Source organism: Hemiscyllium ocellatum, chromosome 1 (assembly GCF_020745735.1).
Source record: "Hemiscyllium ocellatum isolate sHemOce1 chromosome 1, sHemOce1.pat.X.cur, whole genome shotgun sequence".
Classification (NCBI taxonomy): domain Eukaryota; kingdom Metazoa; phylum Chordata; class Chondrichthyes; order Orectolobiformes; family Hemiscylliidae; genus Hemiscyllium; species Hemiscyllium ocellatum.
Genome location: NC_083401.1, coordinates 3,426,800 through 3,453,075, shown reverse-complemented (window position 1 = coordinate 3,453,075; position 26,276 = coordinate 3,426,800). Strand labels below are relative to the sequence as shown.

At 46.7% G+C, this 26,276-nt stretch overlaps 1 protein-coding gene across 1 annotated transcript in view; it reads right to left on the bottom strand.

Annotated features, from left to right (window-relative positions):
- LOC132817376 (disintegrin and metalloproteinase domain-containing protein 12-like) overlaps positions 1 to 26,276 on the bottom strand; it is a 183,893-nt gene that overhangs the window by 117,261 nt on the left and 40,356 nt on the right. Inside the window, exons 4-7 of the mRNA XM_060827794.1 lie at positions 23,202 to 23,280; positions 17,965 to 18,041; positions 16,933 to 17,107; positions 10,188 to 10,253 (exon numbers count right to left, since the gene is read on the bottom strand). Coding sequence (XP_060683777.1) covers positions 10,188 to 10,253; positions 16,933 to 17,107; positions 17,965 to 18,041; positions 23,202 to 23,280 — 397 coding nt within the window. The remainder of the gene's footprint in view (positions 1 to 10,187; positions 10,254 to 16,932; positions 17,108 to 17,964; positions 18,042 to 23,201; positions 23,281 to 26,276) is intronic.

Here is a 26,276-nt window from a genome sequence, read left to right as displayed (position 1 = left end):
ATGATCCTTACGGGAGTGTGAGGGGGAGATGATCCTTACGGGAGTGTGAGGGGGAGTTGATCCTTACTGGGGTGTGAGAGGGAGTTGATCCTTACGGGAGTGTGAGGGGGAGATGATCCTTACGGGAGTGTGAGGGGGAGATGATCCTTACGGGAGTGTGAGGGGGTGTTCATCCTTACGGGAGTGTGAGGGGGAGATGATCCTTACGGGAGTGTGAGGGGGAGTTGATCCTTACGGGAGTGTGAGGGGGAGTTGATCCTTACGGGAGTGTGAGGGGGTGTTGATCCTTACGGGAGTGTGAGGGGGAGATGATCCTTACGGGAGTGTGAGGGGGTGTTGATCCTTACGGGAGTGTGAGGGGGTGTTGATCCTTACGGGAGTGTGAGGGGGAGATGATCCTTACGGGAGTGTGAGGGGGAGTTGATCCTTACGGGAGTGTGAGAGGGAGATGATCCTTACGGGAGTGTGAGAGGGGGATGATCCTTACGGGAGTGTGAGGGGGTGTTGATCCTTACGGGAGTGTGAGGGGGAGATGATCCTTACGGGAGTGTGAGGGGGTGTTGATCCTTACGGGAGCGTGAGGGGGAGTTGATCCTTACGGGAGTGTGAGGGGGAGTTGATCCTTACGGGAGTGTGAGGGGGAGATGATCCTTACGGGAGTGTAAGGGGGAGATGATCCTTACGGGAGTGTGAGGGGGAGATGATCCTTACGGGGGTGTGAGGGGGTGTTGATCCTTACGGGAGTGTGAGGGGGAGATGATCCTTACGGTAGTGTGAGGGGGAGATGATCCTTACGGGAGTTTGGGGGGGTGTTGATCCTTACGGGAGTGTGAGAGGGAGATGATCCTTACGGGAGTGTGAGGGGGAGATGATCCTTACGGGAGTGTGAGGGGGAGTTGATCCTTACGGGAGTGTGAGGGGGAGATGATCCTTACGGGAGTGTGAGGGGGTGTTGATCCTTACGGGAGTGTGAGGGGGAGATGATCCTTACGGGAGTGTGAGGGGGAGTTGATCCTTACGGGAGTGTGAGGGGGAGATGATCCTTACGGGGGTGTGAGGGGGAGATGATCCTTACGGGGATGTGAGGGGGTGTTGATCCTTACGGGAGTGTGAGGGGGAGATGATCCTTACGGGAGTGTGAGGGGGAGATGATCCTTACGGGAGTGTGAGGGGGAGTTGATCCTTACGGGAGTGTGAGGGGTGTTGATCCTTACGGGAGTGTGAGGGGGAGATGATCCTTAAGGGAGTGTGAGGGGGAGTTGATCCTTACGGGAGTGTGAGGGGGAGATGATCCTTACGGGAGTGTGAGGGGGAGTTGATCCTTACGGGAGTGTGAGGGGGAGATGATCCTTACGGGAGTGTGAGAGGGAGTTGATCCTTACGGGAGTGTGAGGGGGAGATGATCCTTACGGGAGTGTGAGGGGGAGATGATCCTTACGGGAGTGTGAGGAGCGGTTTCCTGCGCCTAAAGGATCATTTCTAATCCAGCAAAGATTTTCCAATACACCCACCCACCTCATTATATGCCTCCGTTATTCTCAATCAGTCCCAGAGCCAACTCATGATGCGGTTCAGGTCATACCTCTGGGACATACACACCAAACAACTTCCCCACCCTGTAGCCGACCACTTCTACTCCCCCCACACTCCCCTAAGGACATGCAAATCCTGGGCTCCCTGCACCACCAAATCAACGCCACTTGCCACTTGAAGGAAGAGTGCCTCATCTTCTGCCTTGGGACCCTCCAACCATACGGCATCAACATTGACGTCACCACCAGATACATGGAATAGCCATGGGGATCACATTTACACATGGAATAGCCATGGGCATCACATTTACACATGGAATAGCCATGGGGATCACATTTACACATGGAATAGCCATGGGCATCACATTTACACATGGAGTAGCCATGGGGACCACATTTACACATGGAATAGCCATGGGCATCACATTTACACATGGAGTAGCCATGGGGACCACATTTACACATGGAATAGCCATGGGCATCACATTTACACATGGAATAGCCATGGGGATCACATTTACACATGGAATAGCCATGGGGATCACATTTACACATGGAGTAGCCATGGGGACCACATTTACACATGGAATAGCCATGGGCATCACATTTACACATGGAGTAGCCATGGGGACCACATTTTCACCCCAATATGCCAACATCTTCATGTACAGGTTCGAACAAGACTTCTTCTCTACGCAGGACCTCCAACCAACACTATACACCACATATATTGATGATATTTTCTTCCCCTGGACCCATGGCGAGGAGTCACTGAAACAACTACATAGTGATATCAACAAGTTTCATCCCACCATCAAATTCACCATGGATTACCCCCTAGTATCTGCCTCACTCTTGGACACATGCATCTTCATCAAGGATGGACACCTCAGCACCTCACTCTACCACAAACCCACGGATAACCTCACAATGCTACATTTCTCCAGCTTCCACCCGAAATATATTAAAACAGCCGTCCCTATGGACAAGCCCTGAGCACACACATGATCTGTTCAGATGAAGAGAAATGTGACAGACACCTGAAGGTGCTGAATGACGCCCTCATAAAAACAGGATACCATGCTGAATTCATGACCGCCAGTTCGAACATGCCACAGAGAGAAACTGTAATGACCTCCTCAGGAGACAGACACTGAATGTGACCAACAGGGTACCCTTCGTTGTCTAGTACTTCCCATGAGCGGAGAAACTATGCATGTTCTTCCCAGTCTGCAACACATTTTCGATGAGGATGAGCACCTCACCAAGAACTTCTCCATGTCTTCTCTTCTCGCCTTTAAAGAACCTTAAACAGACCAATTGCCCAGCACTTAGGACAACATCGAGCAAAACACCATACAACCTTGTCTTGGCAATCATTGCAAGATGTGTCTGAGGTGTTGACATGATAACACCATTACATATGGGGTTACCACCCACTACATGTATGGCAGGTACACATGGATGCCAACATTGTCCATCTCACATGCTGCAGGCAGGATGCCCCAAGGCATGGCACATTGGTGAGACCGAGCAGAAGCTACAACAGATAAATGGACACCGCGCAACAATCGCCAGACTTGATCTGGATGTGAACATTGAGGTATAGTCAGTAAGTTTGCAAATAATACCAAAAAGGGGATGTAGAGGACAACATAGAAGGTTACCTCAGAGTACAACAGGATCTTGATTAAATGGCCAATGGGCTGAGGAGTGGTGATGGAGTTTAATTTAGAGAAAAGTGAAGCGCTATAGTTTGGAAAGGCAAATTATAGCAGGGAGATAGGATAGTGAAGAAGGCATAGAACATCGAACATAGAACAATATAATGCAGAACAGGCCCTTCGGCCCTCAATGTTGCGATGATCTGTGAACTATTCTCAGCCGTCTCCCTACGCTATCCCATCATTATCCATGTGCTTATCCAAGGATTGTTTAAATCTCCCTCATGTGGCTGAGTTAACTACATTGGCAGGTCGGGCATTCCACACCCTTATTACTCTCTGAGTAAAGAACCTGCCTCTAACATCTGTCTTAAATCTATCACCCCTCAATTTGTAGTTATGCCCCCTTGTACAAGCTGACGTCATCATCCTAGAAAAAAAGACTCTCACTGTCCACCCTATCTAATCCTCTGACCATCTTGTATGTCTCTATCAAATCCCCTCTTAGCCTTCTTCTCTCCAATGAGAACAGACCCAAGTCTCTCAGCCTTTCCTCATAAGGCCTTCCCTCCAGACCAGGCAACATCCTGGTAAATCTCCTCTGCACCTTTTCCAATGCTTCCACATCCTTCGCGAAATATGGTGACCAGAACTGTACATAATGTTCCAAGTGAGGCCGCACCAGTGTTTTGTATAGTTGCAGCACAATATTGTGGCTCCAGAACTCAATCCCTCTACAAATGAAATCTAACACACTGTATGCCTTCTTAACAGCACTATCCACGTGGATGGCAATTTTCAGGGATCTATGTACATGGACACCAAGATCCCTCTGCACATCAACACTACCAAGAATCTTTCCATTGACCCAGTACTCTGCCTTCCTGTTATTCTTCCCAAAGTGCATCACCTCACATTTAGCTGCATTGAACTCCATTTGACACCTCTTAGCCCAATTCTGCAGTTTATCCAAGTCCCCCTGCAACCTGTAACATTCTTCCACACTGTCCACTACTCCACCGACTTTAGTATCATCTGCAAATTTACTAATCCATCCACCTATGCCTGCGTCTAAGTCATTTATAAAAATGACAAACAGCAGTGGTCCCAAAACAGATCCTTGTGTCACACCACTAGTAACTGGACTCCAGGCTGAATATTTTCCATCAACCACCACTCGCTGCCTTCTTTCAGAAAGCCAGTTTCTAATCCAAACTGCTAAATCACCCTCAATCCCATGCCTCTGCATTTTCTCCAACAGCCTACCATGTGGAACCTTATCAAAGGCTTTACTGAAGTCCATGTATAACACGTCAACTGCCCTCCCCTCATCTACATGCTTGGTCACCTTCTCAAAAATCTCAATGAGGTTTGTGAGACACGACCTACTTTTGACGAAACCATGTTGACTATCTGAAATCAAACTGTTGCTTGCGAGATGATTATAAATCCTATCTCTTATAATCCTTTCCAAAACCTTTCCTACAACAGAAGTAAGGCTGACTGGTCTATAATTACCTGGGTCAACTGATCCATTCAGCATACCAGAGTTATAGCATTTCCAGTCAATATTGGTGAAGTTAAAGTCCCCCATAATGACCACCTTGTTCCTCTCACTCTGACCCAGGTTAATGTTGCTAATCCTCTCTTCCACCTCCCTGGAACTCTGCAGAGGCCTATAAAAAACTCCAAGCAGTGTGACCTCTCCTCTCCTGTTTCTAACTTCAGCCCACACTACCTCAGTAGGTGAGTCCTCATCAAAAGTTCTCTCAGCCACCGTTATACTGTCCTTGACTAACAAGGCCACGCCTCCCCCTCTTTTACCGCCTTGCCTGTTCTTAATGAAAGATCTAAATCCTGGAACCTGCAACATCCATTCCTCACCCTGCTCTATCCATGTCTCTGAAATGGCCACAGCATCGAAGTCCCAGGTACCTATCCATGCTGCAAGCTCACCTACCTTATTCCGGATACTTCTGGTGTTGAAGTAGACACACTTCAAACCAGTTTGCTGTCTGCCAGCACATTCCTCTGACCCTGAAATCCTGTCCCTGTCCTTCCTACTCTCATCCTCCTGTGCACTACAGCTACACCTCCGGTTCCCAGCCCATTTGGTATGCTTTCCTTTATTGGTCAGAGTATTGAGTACAGGAGTTGGGAGGTCATGTTGCGGCTGTACAGGACATTGGTTAGGCCACTGTTGGAATATTGCGTGCAATTCTGGTCTCCTTCCTATCAGAAAGATGTTGTGAAACTTGAAAGGGTTCAGAAAAAATTTACAAGGATGTTGCCAGGGTTGGACGATTTGAGCTACAGGGAGAGGCTGAACAGGCTGGGGCTGTTTTCTCTGGAGTGTCGGAGGCTGAGGGGTGACCTTATAGAGGTTTGCAAAATTATGAGGGACATGGATAAGATAAATAGACAAAGTCTTTTCCCTGGGGTCGGGGAGTCCAGAACTAGAGGGCATAGGTTTAGGGTGAGAGGGGAAAGATATAAAAGAGAGCTAAGGGGAAACTTTTTCACACAGAGGGTGGTATGTGTATGAAATGAGCTGCCAGAGGATATGGTGGAGGCTGGTACAATTGCAACATTTAAGAGGCATTCAGATGGGTATATGAATAGGATGGGCCAAGTGCTGGCAAATGGGACTAGATTGGGTTGGGATATCTGGTTGGCGTGGACAGGTTGGACCGAAGGGTCAGTTTCTGTGCTGTACATCTCTATGACTCTATGACATTCGACCTGAGATCTCCAGGTGACAGACCTCCAAGGTGGACTTCAGGATACAAAACAATGCAGAGTCGCAAAGCAGAGACTGATCGCCAACTGAGAGGTGACCTGACCGAGGTGTGTAAGACGATGAGAGGTATAGAGTGAATAGTCAAAAATGTTACCCCATGACAGGAATGTCTATCATGAGGGAAATAATGAAGGATGGTTTCTTTACACAGAGAGTGCTGGGTGTGTGGAATGCACTGCCAGTGGTGGGAGTACAGTCAGAGACATTCGGGACATTTATGTGAATCTTGGATAGGTCCATGGATGGTAGTAAACTGAAGGGTTTGTAGGTTAGTCTGATCTTAGAGAAGGAGAAAAGGTTGACACAACATCAAGGGCCAAAGGGCTGTACTGTGATATGTTCTACAGGTGACCCCATCACACACTATATACACTCATACACAAGTATACATACACACACTCTTACACATGATCACATTCACACACACACCCTCTGACAGGCATATACTCTGTCACGAGTGTGTGCACACACTCTATCAAGCATACACATATGTGCACACACACACACACACACACACACACACACACACACACACACACACACACACACACACACACACACACACACACACACAGAATTTGCAATTGTTGGTCTGTACTAACAAACAGATCCCATTTCGTTCACCAAGCACACAATCTGTAGGGAGGCAGTTCATGTAATATTTTATCAATTCCCACTTTGGAAATAGAACCAGTCTAACTCAAGTTTGGAAGACAGACAGACTCTAACCTCACACCTTTAATGTATTGTGTGAGCTGAGATGTCACTTTTTAAAAAAAACTTAGATTATGATTTTCACCGCAGAGAGCGGCGCGAGCCGGGCGGAAGTGAGGTTGGAGCGCAGAGCTGGTCGGGAAGGTAAGTGATTGGTATTTGAGTGGGTGTGGGAAACAGATTTTGGAAAGGTGCAGAAGTCACAGGGTAGTAGTCATGGGCGATTTCAACTTCCCAAATATTGATTGGAAGCTCTTTAGATCAAAGTAGATTGGACGGAGCGGTGTTTGTGCAGTGTGTCCAGGAAGCTTTTCTAACTCAGTATGTAGATTGTCCAAGGGTAGAAAATGAGGTCTGCAGATACTGGAGATCAGAGCTGAAAATGTGTTGCTGGTTAAAGCACAGCAGGTCAGGCAGCATCCAAGGTACAGGAAATTCGACGTTTCGGGCATAAGCTCGACGAAGGGGAGGCCATATTGGATTTGGTACTCGGTAATGAACCGGGACAAGTGATGGGCTTGTTAGTGGGTGAGCATTTTGGTGATGGTGACCACAATTCTGTGACTTTCACCTTGGTTATGGAGAGAGATAGGTGCGCACAACAGGGTAGATTTTACAATTGGGGGAAGGGAAATTACGATGCTGTAAGACAGGATTTGAGGAGCATAAGTTGGGAGCATAGGCTGTCAGGGAAGGATGTGGTGGAAATGTGGAACTTTTTCAAGGAGCAGATACGACGTGTCCTTGATGTGTATGTACCTATCAGGCAGGAAAGAAATGGTCGTGAGAGGGAGCCTTGGTTGACGAGGGGGGTTGAATGTCTTGAAAGGAGGAAGGAGGAGGCTTACATAAGGTTGAGGAAACAGGGTTCAGACAGGGCAGTGGAGGGATACAGGATAGCCAGAAGGGACCTGAAGAAAGGGATTAGGAGAGCTAAGAGAGGGCATGAAAAATCCTTGGCGGATTTGACCAAGGCATTTTATGCGTATGTGAGAAACATGAGAATGACGAGAACGAGGGTAGGTCCGATCAAGGACAGTAGTGGGAGACTGTGTATTAAGTCGGAAGAGATAGGAGAGGTCTTGAATGAGTACTTTTCTTCAGTATTTACAAATGAGAGGGACTGTATTGTTGAAGAGGAGAGTGTGAAACGGACTGGTAAGCTAGAGGAGATACTTGTTAGGAAGGAAGATGTGTTGGGCAATTTGAACAACTTGAGGATAGACAAGTCACCCGGGCCTGACGGGATATATCCTAGGATTATGTGGGAAGCAAGAGAGGAAATTGCAGTACCGTTGGCAATGATCTTTTCGTCTTCACTGTCAACGGGGGTGGTACCAGGGGACTGGAGAGTGGCGAATGTTGTGCCCCTGTTCAAAAAAGGGAATAGGGATAACCCCGGGAATTACAGGCCAGTTAGTCTTACTTCTGTGGTAGGCAAAGTAATGGAAAGGGTACTGAGGGATAGGATTTATGAGTATCTGGAAAGGCACTGCTTGATTAGGGACAGCCAGCACGGATTTGTGAAGGGTAGGTCTTGCCTTACAAGTCTTATTGAATTCTTTGAGGAGGTGACCAAGCATGTGGATGAGGGTAGAGCAGTGGATGTAGTGTACATGGATTTTAGTAAGGCATTTGATAAGGTTCCCCATGTTAGGCTTATGCAGAAAGTCAGGAAGCATGGGGTAGAGGGAAATTTGGCCAATTGGATAGAAAACTGGCTAACCGGTCGAAGTCAGAGAGTGGTGGTAGATGGTAAATATTCAGCCTGGAGCCCAGTTACAAGTGGAGGTCCGCAGGGATCAGTTCTGGGTCCTCTGCTGTTTGTAATTTTTATTAATGACTTGGATGAGGGAGTCGAAGGGTGGGTCAGTAAATTTGCAGATGATACTAACATTGGTGGAATTGTGGACAGTGAGGAGGGCTGTTGTCGGCTGCAAAGGGACTTTGATATGATGCAGAGCTGGGCTGAGGAGTGGCAGATGGAGTTCAACCCTGTCAAGTGTGAGGTTGTCCATTTTGGAAGAACAAATAAGAATGCGGAATACAGGGTTAACGGTAAAGTTCTTAGTCAGGTGGAGGAACAGAGGGATCTTGGGGTCTATGTACATAGATCTTTGAAAGTTGCCACTCAGGTGGATAGAGCTTGTAAGAAGGCCTATGGTGTATTAGCGTTCATTAGCAGAGGGATTGAATTCAAGAGTCGTGAAGTGATGTTGCAGCTGTACAGGACTTTGGTTAGGCCACATTTGGAGTACTTTGTGCAGTTCTGGTCGCCTCACTTTAGGAAAGATGTGGAAGCTTTGGAGAGGGTGCAGAGATGATTTACTAGGATGTTGCCTGGAATGGAGAATAGGTCGTACGAGGATAGGTTGAGAGTTCTCGGCCTTTTCTCGGTGGAACGGCGAAGGATGAGGGGTGACTTGATAGAGGTTTATAAGATGATCAGAGGAATAGATAGAGTAGACAGTCAGAAACTTTTTCCCCGGGTACAACAGAGTGTTACAAGGGGACATAAATTTAAGGTGAAGGGTGGAAGGTATAGGGGAGATGTCAGGGGTGGGTTCTTTACCCAGAGAGTGGTGGGGGCATGGAATGCGCTGCCCGTGGGAGTGGTAGAGTCAGAATCATTGGCGACCTTTAAGCGGCAATTGGATAGGTACATGGATGGGTGCTTGATCTAGGATAGATGTTTGGCACAACATCGTGGGCCGAAGGGCCTGTTCTGTGCTGTATTGTTCTATGTTCTATGTTCTATGATTTGAAAGAAGTTCTGGGATTAATATATTAATGAATCAAAATCTACAACCTGTCCTATGTGATTAAAGACTTCACAGCAATCTCGGTTTGTTCAATACATCAAATTAGTTGTATGACATTTTAGTCTTTGATACAGGAACAGCACCCTGTCAGCTTGTATTTGAAAATGAATCTGTCTGACTAGAATCTGGTGTTGTGTGATTTTTAACCTTCTCTTGGTTGTAGTCATTCCTCCACACATGCCTGTTCTCTTATCAATGTCTCATTGTGAGTTTCATCATCTTGACTTGTATCCCTCATTTTCTGAGGGTCTGTGCTGCCTGCTGGAGCTGAGATCTTACTCTGATCAGGATGGACTGATCATGTCACTCCAAGCCAGGTTGTCCATTTCCTGCAGTGCTGTTGTTTGTTCTTTTGTTTTCTGGATCAGGTCACATGCTTCTCCTGAACTTATTACATTTTCAAACTTCAGCTGGTTGATCTTTTGTACACAATCGCATGAATAGAAATCATGGAACTTCTCCCCCGCCTCAGTCATTCCTCTGAAACATTCCTGCCTTTGAGAACCCAAGGCCACCATTACCCTAACTGACAGCTTCCATTCCTCCTTCTCCCTTCCCAGCCAAGCCCATTGTTTTGATGTGTCCTATTGACCCACCGCACACCCCCAACAGGCTTCAGCTACCCATCACTGACGTGCGCAGTGAAGACACTCACCATTTCACGATCAGCTACAAGCACCAACTCCAGGTATCTCATCTCTTGTAGCACATTCCTTTTGACCTGGCAAAGAGAAAATGTCCGTCAGTGTGACAGAGGGACACTGAGACAGGCGCCCTGGTTGGAAGGAGGATAATTACAGCTCAAGGCTCAGCACTCTTAGTACCTTCTCATTTAATACCCAGTATTTTATTGCATTCCTGGTTATATTTCTCAATTGATCAGTTACTTCCTCTCTCTCTCTTTCCACACATTGTCTCTTTGTTTTGTCAGTCTTTCACCGGACTCTCACCTCTTCCCTCTCTTGCTTTTATGCCTTCTTTTTCCCTCCTTTTACCTGACACCCTCCTTACACTATCTTGATCTCTTCCCCATTTCCCTTCATTAATCCCCTCTCCTCCTCCGGCGCTGACGCGTTGGTAACCATGGTTACACAGACATTACCCCACACCAGCAATGGTCCTCAATATGGAAATAACGGAGACCTTAGAGACACCCATCATTCACCATAACTCAGATCCTGAAACAATTCATATTCAAATGTCACTCCATGTGGACAGTATCCAGGTTTGAGCTGAACTTGGTGAGTAACATTCCTACCACACAACGCCCGCCAATGATCATCTCCAATGAGCAGAGCAGGTTGAAATGCATAATATGATTAAGCAGTCGGCATGGATTTGTGAAGGGAAGAAATAAAAGAACAACAACAAAGAACAAAGAATATTCACAGCCCAGGAACAGGCCCTTCGGCCCTCCAAGCCTGAGCTGATCCAATTCCGCTGTCTCAACCTGTCGGTCAATTCCTAAGCATCTGCTCCCACCTCCTCATGCATCTGTCCAGACGCATCTTAAATGAATCCACTGTGCCTGCCTCTACCACCTCTGCTGGCAACGCATTCCAAACACCCACCACCCTCTGTGTGAGGTACTTGCCGCCTGTATCCCCCTTAAACTTTCCACCTCTCACCCTGAAAGCGTGACCTCTCGTTATTGAATCATTCACCCTGGGAAAAAGCTTGTCTCTACCCACCCTGCCTATACCCTTCATGATTTTGTAAACCTCCATCAGGTCCCCCCTCAATCTCCTTTTTTCTAATGAAAACAAACCTAACCTACTCAATCTCTCTTCATAGCTAGCACCTTCCATACCAGGCAACATCCTCGTAAACCTTCTCTGCACCCTCTCCAAAGCTCCACATCCTTTTGGTAATGTGGCGACCAGAACTATACACAGTATTCTAAATGCGGCCGAACCAATGTCTTGTACAATTTTAATATGATCAGCCAGCTCTTATACTCACTACCCCATCCAATGAAGGCATGAGTACCATATGACTTCTTTACCACTCTATCCACCTGTGCAGCAACCTTCAGGGTACAATGGACCTGCACTCCCAGATCTCTCTGCTCATCAACCTTTCCCAAGACTCTTCTGTTTACTGTATCATTCGCTCGAGAATTAGACTTCCCAAAATGCATCACCTCACATTTGCCTGGTTTGAACTCCATCTGCCACTTTTCTGCCCAACTCTCCAGTCTATCTATATCCTCCCATATTCTCTGATAGTCCTTTATACTTTCTGCTACTCCACCAATCTTTGTGTCATCTGCAAACTTACTGATCATACCAACAGTGCCCTCTTCCAGATCATTTATGTATATTACAAACAGCAGTGGCCCCAGCACTGATCCCTGGGTACCATCTGGTCACCTTTCTCCATTTCGAGAAACTCCCTTTAACTACTACTCTCTGTCTCCTGTTGCTCATCCAGTTCTGTATCCACCTGCTAGAACCCCCTGCACACCATGTGATTTCACTTTCTCCATTAGTTTACCATGGGGAACCTGATCAAATGCCTTACCAAAGTCTATATATATCTATTTACTTGATCATTTCCTCAAAAAACTCTATTAAGTTGGTAAGGCATGATCTATCCCACACAAACCATATCGCCTATCACTTATTAGCCCATTTCTTTCCAAATATAAACAGATTTTATCCCTCAGTACCTTCTCTAGCAACTTTCCCACCTCTGACCTCAGGCTCACTGGTCTGTAGTTACCCGGAATATCCCTTCTTGTACAGGGGGACAACATGAGTAACCCTCCAGTCCTCATGCCTGACAAATTAATCAGAATTCTTTGTAACAAGCAAGATTGATAAAGGGGAAATTGTGAATGTAATATATTTGGTTTTTCAGAACGTGTTTGCTAAGGTCCCAGACATTACATTTGGTTACAAAATCAGACAAAAACCCAGTGTTTGGAGGCAGTATTTCAGCATTAATAGCAGATTGGTCAACTAATAGAAGACAGACAGTTGAGATAAGGGAGATATTTTCCTGGTGGCAATCTATAACTAGTGGGTGACACAGTGATCAGTACCGAGACCGTAATTATTTACATTTTCTATTGATGAGTTTGATGAGGCAAATGAATGTACTGTAGCCAAATTTGAGGATGACAACAAAAATAGGTGGGAAGGCAACTGACAAGAGTAACCCAAGGAGTCTACAGCAGGATACTGACGGGTGAGGTGAGTGGGCAAACACCTGGTCGTTCGAGTATAAAGGTTCTGAGGGAGACTCACTGAACCCAAAATGTTAACTCTGATTTCTCTCCACTGATGCTGCCAGACCTGCTGAGCTTTTCCAGCAATTTCGATTTTTTTGTTTTTGACTTACAGCATCTACAGTTCTTTTAATTTTTATTCAGATAGAATATAATGTGGAGAAATTACAGGTTCCCCAATTTGGCAGCAACAATAGAGGAGCTGAATATTATTGAAATGGAGAAGAACCTGCAGCAAGCTGTAGAACAGAGGGATTTGGGAATTCTCATCCATGATCACAAAGCAGCTATGATACAAGGTCAACAGATAATAGAGAAGGCAAATGGAATATTGTTATTCCCAAGAGAGTGGAGTATAAAAGTAGGAAGGGTTTGCTACTATCCACATTGTGAGTACACAAGTATCTCATGGGATTATGCAGAATATCATTTGAATGTGTTTCTGCCAAGTTAATTAACTTACAATATTTGAGGTTGTAATGAGCTGTTTGTCGATGAGACTACAGATTATATTTCTACTGTCAACACCACGTAATAACATAAAGGACAAAAACACCCAAAGGGTCAATACACACAGCCAATGAAGAACATCAATTCAACTGGGACAATGTTACGAAACTGGGACAGGCTCGGGAACTCCTGGAGGCCTGGTATTCACCCATTGGTTTGATTAACAAACCTGCTGAAATAGACCCCATCTACTGACCACTGCAGCACAAAACCGGAAGCAGAACCGCCCACCACAACAGACAGAACCATATCAATTCAGAGCAGGTCACAAGAACACTACTTCATCTGGACACTACTCAGCAGAGAGATGAAACTTTTGGAAAGGATCATAAGAGATAAGATTTATAATCATCTAGCAAGGAACAATTTGATTTCAGATAGTCAACATGGTTTTGTCAATTGCAAGTCGATTCTCACAAACCTCATTGAGATTTTGAGAAGGTGACCAAGCATGTAGATGAGGGTAGGACAGTTGACGTGGTATACATGGACTTCAGTAAAGCCTTTGATAAGGTTCCACATGGTAGGCTGTTGGAGAAAATGCAAAGGCATGAGATTGAGGGTGATTTAGCAGTTTGGATTAGAAACTGGCTTTCTGAAAGAAGGCAGCGAGTGGTGGTTGTTGGAAAATATTCAGCCTGGAATCTGGTTACTAGTGGTATGACACAAGGATCTGTTTTGGGACCACTGCTGTTTGTCATTTTTATGAATGACTTAGACGCAGGTATAGGTGGATGGATTAGTAAATTTGCAGTTGGTGGAGTAGTGGACAGTGTGGAAGAATGTTACAGGTTACAGGGGGTCTTGGATAAACTGCAGAATTAGGCTGAGAGGTGTCAAATGGAAACCAGAGAGTGGTGCTGGAAAGGCACAGCAGGTCAGGCAGCATCCGAGGAGCAGGAAAATCAACGTTTTGGGCAAAAGCCCTTCATCAGGAATACAGGCAGGAAGCATCCGGAGTGAAGGGATAAATGAGAGGGAATGGGGCTGGGGAGAAGGAAGCCTGGAGTACAATAGGCGGATGATGGTGACGGTAAAGGTGATAGGTCAGAGAGGAGGGTAGAGCGGATAAGGTGGGAAGGAAAATTGGCAGATATGACAGTTCATGAGGCTGGTGCTGAGCCAGAAGGTTGGAACTGGGTGACTATGTCTGCCATTGATGCATGACAACACAGTGCTGGCCTGAGGCACACGACTCCTTAGTGTTGGTGAACTGGGCCATATGAAGAACCTATACAAGTCTGCCACTATCACCATCGAATTAATTCGTAAGTATGTCGAAGACTGCATGCCAAAGTTAACGTGAATATTCTCCAAGTGGAAACCATGGATGAACCTGGAGATCTGCTCCTTATTGAAGTCCAGGTTCAAGTCAGGCAACCCTGACCTCTAAGAAAATCCAGGTACCACCTTTGTAAGGCCATCAGAGACACCAAGAGGCAATACAAACTTAAGACCTAGACCAACCACATGGATAACTCCAGTTTGTGACAAACCTTACATGACTTAATGGGCTACAAAGCGAAGTCATACAGAATTGCACATTTCCACCCAATGAGCTCAGGGTATTCTCTACTTGTTTTGAACAGGTCATTGAAACAATGTCACTTATCCGAATAGTTCTTAGTCACCTCCACAGGTGCAGGATCAGCCTTCTTGACAGTGAACCCACAGGAAGTGACTGGCCCGGGTAGGGTCCCTGGCCATGTACTCAGATCCTGTGTGGACCCTGGCCAGAGCATTGGCAGACATCTTTAACCTCCCCTGGCCACAATCTGAAGTTCTCACCTATTTCAAAAAGACCACTATCATCCCCGTGTCAAAGAAAAATCATGTAGCCTCAATAGCCACCAGCTGCTGGCCTCTGACCTCCATTATTATGAAGTATTTTGGGAGGTTAGTCATGGCTCATGCCAACTCCAGCCAACCAAACTGCCTTAACTCTTTGAAAATTGTCATCGAACACAACAGGTCCACAGTAGATGCCATCTCCCGAGCCCGACACTCATCCTGGAACATCGAGATTACAAGGATATCTACGTCAGGCTTACTGACTACAGCACAGACTTTAATACCATAATTCCACACAAATCCATCTCTAAACTCCAAGAGCTAGGTCTTGGCTGACTCTCTGCAACGAGATCCTCAATTTCTTGGCACAAAGACCACAATCATTAAGAACATGTCAATACCTCCCCCTTCAAAATACTCCTCAACATTGGGCTATGTACTCAGCTCCCTACTCCTGCTCCTTATACAATGACAACTGTACACCCACATTGCACATCAACTCCATTTATAAGTTTGTTGACAATATAACCATTGTAGACCAGATCTCAAACAACAACAAGACAAAGTACAGTGCTTAGTGGCCTGGTGAAATACAACAAGCTCTCCTGCAAAGTCAGCAAAATGAAGGAGCTGGTCATTGTCTTCAGGAAGTGGAGTGGAGGCTATACCCCTGTCTGCATCAGTAGTGCTGTGGTGGAGATAGCCAATGGTGTCAAGATCCTGGGCGTGATATCACCAACAATTTGTCCTGGTCCACTCACGTCAATGTGACGGTCAAGAAAGCACAACAACAATGCTACTTCCTCAGGAGGCGAAGGAGAGCCATTATGACCACAAGGACTCTTAACCATTTTTATAGATGCCCCATAAAAAACCTTTCTATCCAGATGCATCACTCTGTCATTTGGAAACTACCCAAGACCACAAGGAACTGCAGAGGGTTGTGAACGCAGCCCAGCCCATCCCACAAACCAGCCTCCCATCCATTGACTCCGTCTACATTTCCCACTGTGTCAGGAAAGCAACCACTCCAATCAAAGATTAATCCTACCCCAGTCATACACCCTCCCACCCTCCTCCGTCAGGCAGAAGACATAAACATTTGAACACATGTACGAACAGATTCAAGACCAGCTTCTTCCTTGCTGCTTTCAAACTTTGAACAGACATCTCAAGTGTTATTTCTGATCTCTCTCTCTCTGCACCTTCCCTGCGGCTGTAACACTGTATTCTGCTACCCTGATACACTTTGTACAGCATAATCTGCCTGGATAGAATGTAAAACAACACTTTCCACTATATCTCCGTACAACAATAAATCAATCAATCTAATCTAAATGCCCAATTTATCCCCTTGTTGAAGCATGGCACTTTATCATTGGCACATTTTGCTGTATTGAGTGAAAAATATTTACCTTGAGCTGAATGATCACTGTTGTAAAAATCTCACCCTGTAGCTTGAATTTTTAGCAATAAGCACATTTTTGTAATCAACGATGGAAAGAAAGTTGAAATAACAGTGAAAAGATGGGGCAGATGGATGGGAACGGATTGTTCCCAGTCACCGACAGTCGGGAACAAAAAGTCAAAGAGAAAACAATCAAATGGAAGGGCTTTAGAACAGGAGACTTGCATTATAGAAAGAAGTGAGAAACCATGGATTCAACACTGGAGTCAGTGTTGAAGACATAAACTCCATCAATATCAAGTTTAAACAGGTGAGGGGGAGTTAGAAGGAAGAGGGGAAGGTGCTGAGTAAAGGAACTCTCCATGAGCTGATTGAGCTGAAGGCTGTGTCTGCAGATAGCAAATTCTATGGGGCACCTTCCTTTTTGTTGGTCAGTCAGTTACAGTGCTCATTACTCACCCTCTGAGAGCGCTGGAGGTGATCAGTCAGGGGTAATCCAGGAGATGGAGTTCCAACTCCACAGCGACTCGGTACTGGCAGGACATCTTCAGCTCTGTATAACAAATGACGACCATCTGCATCTCCAACAACAGGTTCAATGACATATGTTCGATTACTGAACACAATCACAGCACTGCAGAAAAGAATGAGATAGAAGGGACACAGCTGGACAGAAAATATTGCTTGTAACCTTCAACCTGCGAATTAATCATATCCCAGTACAGTTACACAGTGAGTGACCCTCACCCTGCTGTATAAAGCCATCCCAGTACAGTTACACAATGAGTGACCCTCACCCTGCTGAATAAACACATCCCAGTACAGTTACACAGTGAGTGACCCTTACCCTGCTATATAAACACCTCCCAGTACAGTTACGCAGTGAGTGACCCTTACCCTGCTATATAAACACCTCCCAGTACAGTTACACAGAGAGTGACCCTCACCCTGCTGTATAAACACATCCCAGTACAGTTACACAGTGAGTGATCCTCACCCTGCTGAATAAACACATCCCAGTACAGTTACACAGTGAGTGACCCTTACCCTGCTGTATAAACACATCCCAGTACAGTTACACAGTGAGTAACCCTTACCCTGCTGAATAAACATATCCCAGTACAGTTACATAGTGAGTGACCCTCACCCTACTGAATAAACACACCCCAGTGCAGTTACACAGTGAGTGACCCTTACCCTGCTGTATACACACATCCCAGTACAGTTACATAGTGAGTGACCCTTACCCTGCTGTATAAACACATCCCAGTACAGTTACACAGTGAGTGACCCTCACCCTGCTGTATAAACACACCCCAGTACAGTTACACAGTGAGTGACCCTTACCCTACTGAATAAACACACCCCAGTACAGTTACACAGTGAGTGCACCTGCCGAGGTAACACTTTACTGGCTCAAACATTCATTTTTCAAATTCAAGTTTCACAAGAATGTGCAAAAGCATGAAAATAAATTGTCAGTTTCTTTACCTGAGTCCTGAGCAGGTACTTGCAGAGACTTGTGTTCCAGGGAATTTTCTCACAGATCCCGCATAGTAACAGCGATACTGTAGGAAGATGGTCACAACTCAAGCACTATCAACATCCTGGGGATTATCATTGACCAGAATCTCAAATGGACTTACCACATAAATGCAGTGGATCCAAGTGGAGGTCAGAGGTTAGGAATACTCTGGTGAATTCCCCACAAATTAGAGGTACGAGTATGGCAGGAGATTGGGGAGACATGCAGGAGCAATAGGGTTGTCAGAGTGGCTTCCCAACAAACACTGGGACTGCCAGAGTGTTACGGGCTAAGATGGGGTGGAATTTGTGAAGTGAGTTCAGGATCATTCCCTCGAGCAATATTCAAAGGATCCTACTCAGCAAGGGGAAAAATGTGACCTATACTTGGGAAATCGGGCAGGACAAATGACTGAGGTGACAGTGGGGGGAACTAGTGACCACAGTTTTAAAACAGATTAGATTAATTACAGTGTGGAAACAGGCCCTTCGGCCCAACAAGTCCACACCGACCTGCAACCCACCCAGACCCATTCCCTACATTTACCCCTTCACCTAACACTACGGACAATTTAGCACGACCAATTCACCTAACCTGCACATTATTGGACTATGGGAGGAAACCCACGCAGACATGGGGAGAATGTACAAACTCCACACAGACAGTTGCCTGAGGCGGGAATTGAACCCGGGTCTCTGGCGCTGTGAGGCAGCAGTGCTAACCACCATGCCACCGACAAAGTCGTTATGGAGAGGAACAAAACTGGTCCACAGGTTCAAGTTCTAAACTGGGGGAAGGTGAATATTGATGGAATTAGACAGGAGCTTGCAGGGTCTGGTCAGAGCAGATTGTTTGCAGGCAGAGGGACCTCCAGCAAGAGAAAGAGGCCTTTAAAAGGGAGATAGATAGAGTTCAAGGTCTGTATGTTCTTGTGAGGGTGAAGGGCAGGGTCAGCAGGAACAGGGAACCCTGGATAACAAGAGATATTGAGGCCCTGACCAGAAAATAGAAGCAAGTGCGGCTCAGGTTCAGGCAGCTGGGATCAAGGGAATCCCTGGAAGTAGACAGGGAACACATGAGTTTACTGCAGAAGGAAATCAGGAGGGCGAAAAGAGAGTATGAGATAGATAGGGTGAATCCAAAGAGGTTATTTAATTATATTAAAGGAAGAAGAATACCTAGAGATTGAATAGGACCCCCCCCCCCAAGGACCAAAGTGAATATGTACATGTGGAACTGTAGGAGATGGGCGAGGTCCTCAATGATTATCTCTCCTCTGTGTTTACCGTGGAGAAAGCCATGAGGACCTGGGAACTTGGGGAAGTTTGTGATGATATTTTGGGGCCAGTCCATATCACAGTAGAGGTGGTGTTGGATGTATTACACTGTATAAAGGTGGATAATTCTCCTGGTCCTGACCAGATATATCCAAGAACCCCGTCAGAGGCTGGAGAAGACATTGCCAGGGCCTTGGCTGATATATTTGCATCATCGTTAGCCACGGGTGAGGTCCCGGAAGACTGGAGGGTCGTGAATGTTGTGCCTTTACTCAAGAAGGGCTGCAAAGGAGACCCTGGGAACGATAGAGCAGTAAGCCGAACATCTGTGGGAGGGAAGTTACTTCAGGAGAATCTGAGGGATAAGATACACATGACTTTAGAAAGATTGCGTATTGAATCATAGAATCCCTACAGATTGGATTCAGGCCATTTGCCCCAACAAGTCCACACCAACCCTCCAAAGAGTAACCACCCTGAACCATTCCCCTGCCCTATTGCTCTACATTTACCCCTGATGAATGCACCTAACCTACACATCCCTAAACACGATGGGTAATTTAGCTTGGCCAATTCACCTGGCTTGCACATCTTTGGACTGTGGGAGGAAACCGGAGCACCCGGAAGAAACCCACACAGACACGGGGAGAATGTGCAAACTCCACACAGACAATCACCTGAGGCAGGAATTGAACTGGGACCTTGGTGCTGTGAGGCAGCAGTGCTAACCACTGTGCCACCGTGCTCAGCCTGGCTTAGGAAAGGTCAGCATGGCTTTGTGCATGGGAGATCATACCTCACAAATTTACTCAAATTCTGTGATGAAGTGACCGGGAAGGTGATGAAGGCAGGGCAGTAAATGGAGTCTGTATGGAGATCAGTGCAGCCTTTGATAAGCTTTGCAAGGAATCCAGGGGAAGCTGACAAATTGGACACACAATTGGCTTGATGGTAGGAAGCAGGGGGTAATAGTGGAATGCTGCTTGTCAGACTGGAGGCGTGTGACTAGGGCAGTGCCTCAGGGGTCGGTGCTGGACCCACTATCTCAGTGATTTCGATGGGAATATACAAGGCATGGTTAGTAAGTTTGCAGATGATACTAAAATACGTGGTAGCGTGGACAGTGAGGAAGGTTCTCAGAAATTGCAGCAGGACCTTGATCAGCTGAGGAGGTGGGCCAAGAAATGGCAAATGGAGTTTAATCTAGACAAGTGTGAGGTCTGGCATTTTGGAAAGTCAAATCAAGGCAGAAGTTTCATGGAGAATGGTTGGGCCTTAAGGGGTGTAGTGGAACAGAGGCACCTTGGAGTTCAGGTGCACGGTTCTCTGAGAGTGGAATCCCAGGGAGACAGGGCTTTTGGCATACTGGCCTTCATCAGTCAGGGCATTGAGTGTAGAAGTTGGGGAGGTATGTTGCAGTTATACGGGACGTTGGTGAGGCTGCACTTGGGTATTGTGCTCAGTTTTCATCACCTTGCTATAGGAAGGATGTTATTAAACTGGAAAGAGTGCAGAAGACATTTACAAGGATGCTGCCTGGACTCAAGGGTCTGAGTTACAGGGAGAGCTTGGACAAACTAGGACTTTTTTCTGCAGAATGTAGGAGATTGAGGGGGGAACCTTCCAGAAGTGTATCAGGTCATGAAAGTGATGGATCGGGTGAATACACTCAGCCTCTTTCCCAGGGTTGGGGAATTGGGGACTAGAGGGCATCAGGTTAAGGTGAGAGGGGAAAGAATAAAAGGGAACCTGAGGGGAAACGTTTTTACACAGAGGGTGGTACACACGGGGAATGAGCTGCCAGTGGGTAGGTGGGTACATTAACAACATTTAAAAGGCATTTGGACAAATCCATGGATAGGAAAGGGTTAGAAGGATATGGGCCAAGTGCAGGGAGATGGGGTTAGTGTGGATGGATATTTTGGTTAGCATGGAGCAGTTTGGGTCAAAGGGCCTCTCTCTGTGCTGTAGGACTCCATGGCCTCCTGACTTCCCAAAGCCTGTCCACCATCGACAAGGCACAAGTCAGGAATGTGATGGAATACTCCACGTGGAAGGATAAGGGTGGCAGAGAGATCTCCACCAAGCCACTCACCGTTCTGATTTGTATATATATCGCTGTTCCTTCACTGTCACTGAGTCAGAATCCTGGAATTCCCTCCCTCAGGGCATTGTGAGTCAACCCACAGCACATGGACTGCAGTGGGTCAAGAAGGCAGCTCACCCCCCACCTTCTCAAGGGCAAATAGGGATGGGCATTAAATGCTGGGCCCAGCCAATGACACCCACTTCCCACAAATGGATAAATAAATAGAAATATAAAACATCTCAGTATTATATCTCCTGAGACTAACATGATCACAAGCGATCACACTACCCACAGTTCAGCTGTGTGTTAAATGGACCATACCATCAGCTGAAGTAAAGACTCTGACCACAGAGTGTGGAGTTGGAATCTCACTGTCCCATGGAGACGAGCTTGTGATGCATGTAGGAGCAAGTTACTGCAGATGCTGGATTCTGTACTGAAACCAACAAATGCTGGAGATCACAACGGGTCAGGCAGCATCCATGGAGGGAGAGCAAAACAACATTTTGAGTGTAGCTGGCTTTGATTCAGAGCTGAAGTGAAGTACGCTCCAGTTGAGGGTGTGGATGGGAGGGTACTGGGGTGGAGAGTGCTGGGGAAGAAAAATTGTTGAAAGTACAGATGAAGTGATTGGGATGTGAGCATGGAAGAACAATGGTGTGTCTAATTACCAGAATTGCAAGGACAGACAGTCTCACTGGAGTGTGGGAAGGGAGGAAGAACATGGTGACAGAGACTGTAACAAGTAAAGCTAATGGAAAGGGAAGAAACAGGAGCTGAATCACAATTTGAAGGTGTTTAACACATAATGAAATCCAGAGGATGTAACGTAGTCTTAAGATGAGATGTCGCTCCTTCAGTTTGCATTGGAGCACTGCAGCAAGCTGAGGACAGACAAGTGGGCAAGCGAGCAGGACACTGTGTTAAAATTACTGGCTACGGGAAGATCAGGGTCCTGCTTGTGCACAGACCAGAAAAGTAACACAAATGGTCACCCAGTCTGTGTGTGGCTTCTCCAATGGCTGCAGTGAATACAAAGACAAGGTTGGAGGAGGTACAGGTAGAATGCAGCTTCACCTGGAATGACTGGGATGGTGATCAGGGAGGAGGTGAAGGGGCAGCTGTTACACATTCTGTGGTTACATGGGAAGGGGGGATGGTGTTTTTTTTTAAGATTAGATTACTTACAGTGTGGAAACAGGCCCTTCGGCCCAACAAGTCCACACCGACCCGCCGAAGCGCAACCCACCCATACCCCTACATTTACCCCTTACCTAACACTACGGGCAATTTAGCATGGCCAATTCACCTGACCCGCACATCTTTGGACTGTGGGAGGAAACCGGAGCACCCGGAGGAAACCCACGCAGACACGGGGAGAACGTGCAAACTCCACACAGTCAGTCGCCTGAGGCAGGAATTGAACCCAGGTCTCTGGCGCTGTGAGGCAGCAGTGCTAACCATTGCGCCACCGTGCTGGTGGTCAATAAATGGACTTGGGTGTCCCAAAGGGAACAATCCTTGAAAAACACAGACAGTAGGAGTGAGGGGACTATGTGTTTGGTGGTAGCTCTGGAGTTGTCTGAAATGGCGGAGAATGTGGAGGCTGGTGCAGTGAAAAGTGAGGACGTGAGGGACTGAATCATGCTGTTATGAGTGATGAGAAGGGGCAAGGGCTGAAGCACAGGTAGGTCAGATATGGTTGAGGGACCTGTCAACCACTGTGGTGGAGAGGGGAATGCCATAGTTCTGGAAGAAGCAAGCTATGCCAGCAGCACTGTTTTGGAAGGTGTCTGAAAATCTCTGAATTCAGCCTCTGCCTGAAGAGATAACTCACCATTTCAGTGTCTGTCTCTGTTACCAAAGTCCCATTGGAATCATAGTGCGATACCTGGAAGCGTGCAGGAAAGAGGAGTCTAGGAAAAAACAGAGAGTGAATGGCAGAGGCACTACACACTCCTCTGTCCATGGAGGATACACACTGTCTGACACTGTCAATGAGATATCAAAAGAGAGCCAGTTCAGCAATGTTAGGAAGGAACTAGACTGAATTTGTACATCATTTTGGACCTCGTGCTTGACCAGAAGCAGGTTAACAAGAGACCCAATCGCAGTGCTGTCAAAGTACAATAATGGATCCTTCAATCACTCCAGAACCTGCTCAGCTCTGTCCGTTTACCTCAGTCTATTTGACTAGAGGAACCATCACAGGTGCTGAAAAACACTCAGCTTCCAACTCCTCACTTCCCAACTAGAGTCCTCAGGTATGCTCAGCCCAGCTCACATGACTGGCTGACCACATTTTTATCTTCAGAAGGAACTGCCAAGACATTCATGAGGTCAGCCAGGTTGGCCACTGAAACTACATTTCCTGATTGAGGTTGTTAAGCTGGTCCAATCAGGGAGTCCTGGCTGACAGATATAAACAGGAGATTCAGCACCCCCTCAGTTTAGGGGACCTGACTCTGTGCTGGCTGGTGTTATAGTCAGTATGTTACTGTTCCTTCCTTTTTTCTGGAAGGGGAAACCTGATTCCTGAACTGGCTGAACTACTTAGCCAGTTTGTTAACTGGTATTCCTCTTAGTGAGGACTGATTGTTAAACTCCTGATGCACAGAATGCGTTTCAGTTGTAACTCAGTTCTCATTAGGGGATTGTTGATTCAGTGGCTGGTTCCAGCCTGTGTGTTACTCTTTTCTCTTCCTACACTCCTTTTTTTTTTGAGAAAAGGACAATGTTACTTTTATGGTAGGGCTTAGCCCTTGGACTCTAGTTTTCTTTGCTTTTTGTATGTGTCTTCACTTTTTATTGGTGGTTGGGCTGAGCCTTTGTGGAAGACATACATTTTTACAGAGGAGCTGCTCCTGTGGGGAGGCCTAGCCCTGGGACTGGGCCTCTGACGACTGTGTGCGTCCCCGTCCCCGAAGAGTGGACCAAACTGCTGTGAGTTAACTGCACCTGTACAATGTACTATTCCTGAGAGTGGGCCTGGCTCTCCAAGGCTGGATCAGGACTCCATCAAGACCAAACACCTATGTGCTGCGGGATGTGCATTTGCTGCCTTCAGGAGTGGACTCTGCCCTTGGTTGTGGACTCTGTTTTTAGTAATGGACTCTGCAGGTTGGAGTGGACTCTATTTCTGACCACGCACGTCGTATACTGGAGTGGACTCTTTCTGGCAATGGATTCTATATCTTGAAGACTCTATATGTATAGATTTGAACTGTGTACCAGAAAGGACTCTTTTTTTTTATTATTGTGGTGTTTCCTGGATCTATCACCTGCACTGTCTTGTGTGTCCCTGGGTCTGGCAGGCCTTGTCGTGAGCTGGGAGGCTCATGCGTTGCCCTGAAAGCTGCCTTCCTGAGAGCTGGAAGGTGGGTAGGCCACCCTGATGCCAGTCACCCTGAGAGCCAGATGGTGGGTAGGCCGTTCTGAGCGCTGTTGTCCCGATAAGGGGTAATTGGGACGGGCTGTCCTAGAGGTGGTCGAAAGGTGTCAGAGCAACCGAGAGCCAGAAGATGCGTAGGGGCGGGCTGAGATCTGGAAGGCTTGTGGGCTACCCTACACGCTATCATCCCAGGGAAGGGGACGGGCTGCCCTAGAGGTGGTCGAAAGGTGTGCCAGGATAGCCCACTGGTTGGAGGCGCAACGGGCTGGGTGAGAGCCCAATGGTACGTACGGTCAGACCGAGAGCCAGAAGGTGGGTAGCTGTCCTCAGCGCTGTCACCCCGGGCAGGTACCGGGGCGGGCTGTCCCAGAGGTGGTCAAACCGTGTGTGAGGGTGGACCGAGAACTGGAAGGGGCACGGGGCGGATCAAGAACCGGAAGGTGGGTCGGGGCGGGCTGCCTTAGAGTGGTCGGAAGGTGGGAGGGGTGGGGGCTTGCTGGGTCTGTAATGTCTGCACTTCTGTATGTAACCGTATTGTTGAATGTACAAATGTTGTTGTCACTGTCTTATGTGGAACTGGGATTTGAGGTTTGTCCTCATCTCCCTGTAAAATGGTCAAACAGTAGGGTTTGGGGCCTAGCTTTGCTGCTCTCCCTTGTAAAATTGCTGTCTCTTGTACAGCTGTAAATGTTTATTGTAAACTGTTTTGTATTTGTTTAATAAAATAAAAAAAATTTAAAAAAAGAAAAAAAAAATAAACAGGAGATTCAGCACCCCCTCAGTTTAGGGGACCTGACTCTGTGCTGGCTGGTGTTATAGTCAGTATGTTACTGTTCCTTCCTTTTTTCTGGAAGGGGAAACCTGATTCCTGAACTGGCTGAACTACTTAGCCAGTTTGTTAACTGGTATTCCTCTTAGTGAGGACTGATTGTTAAACTCCTGATGCACAGAATGCGTTTCAGTTGTAACTCAGTTCTCATTAGGGGATTGTTGATTCAGTGGCTGGTTCCAGCCTGTGTGTTACTCTTTTCTCTTCCTACACTCCTTTTTTTTTTGAGAAAAGGACAATGTTACTTTTATGGTAGGGCTTAGCCCTTGGACTCTAGTTTTCTTTGCTTTTTGTATGTATTTTCACTTTTTATTGGTGATTGGACTGAGCCCTGTGGAAGACATACATTTGACCAGAGGAGCTGTTCCTGTGGGGAGGCCTAGCCCTGGGACTGGGCCTCCTGAAGATTGAACACTGTGTGCTGGGAGGTGAGCAGTTGCTGTATCCTGGAGTTTGGGAGAACACCTTTCCCTCAAGAGTGGACCAAACTGCTGTGAGTTAACTGCACCTGTACTATGTACTGTTCCTGTGAGTGGGCCTGCCTCTCCAAGGCTGGGCCAGGACTCTGTGGAGACTGAACACCTGTGTGCTGTGGGATGTTCATCTGCTGCCTTCAGGAGTGGACTCTGCCCTTGGTTGTGGACTCTGTTTTTAGTAATGGACTCTGCAGGTTGGAATGGACTCTATTTCTG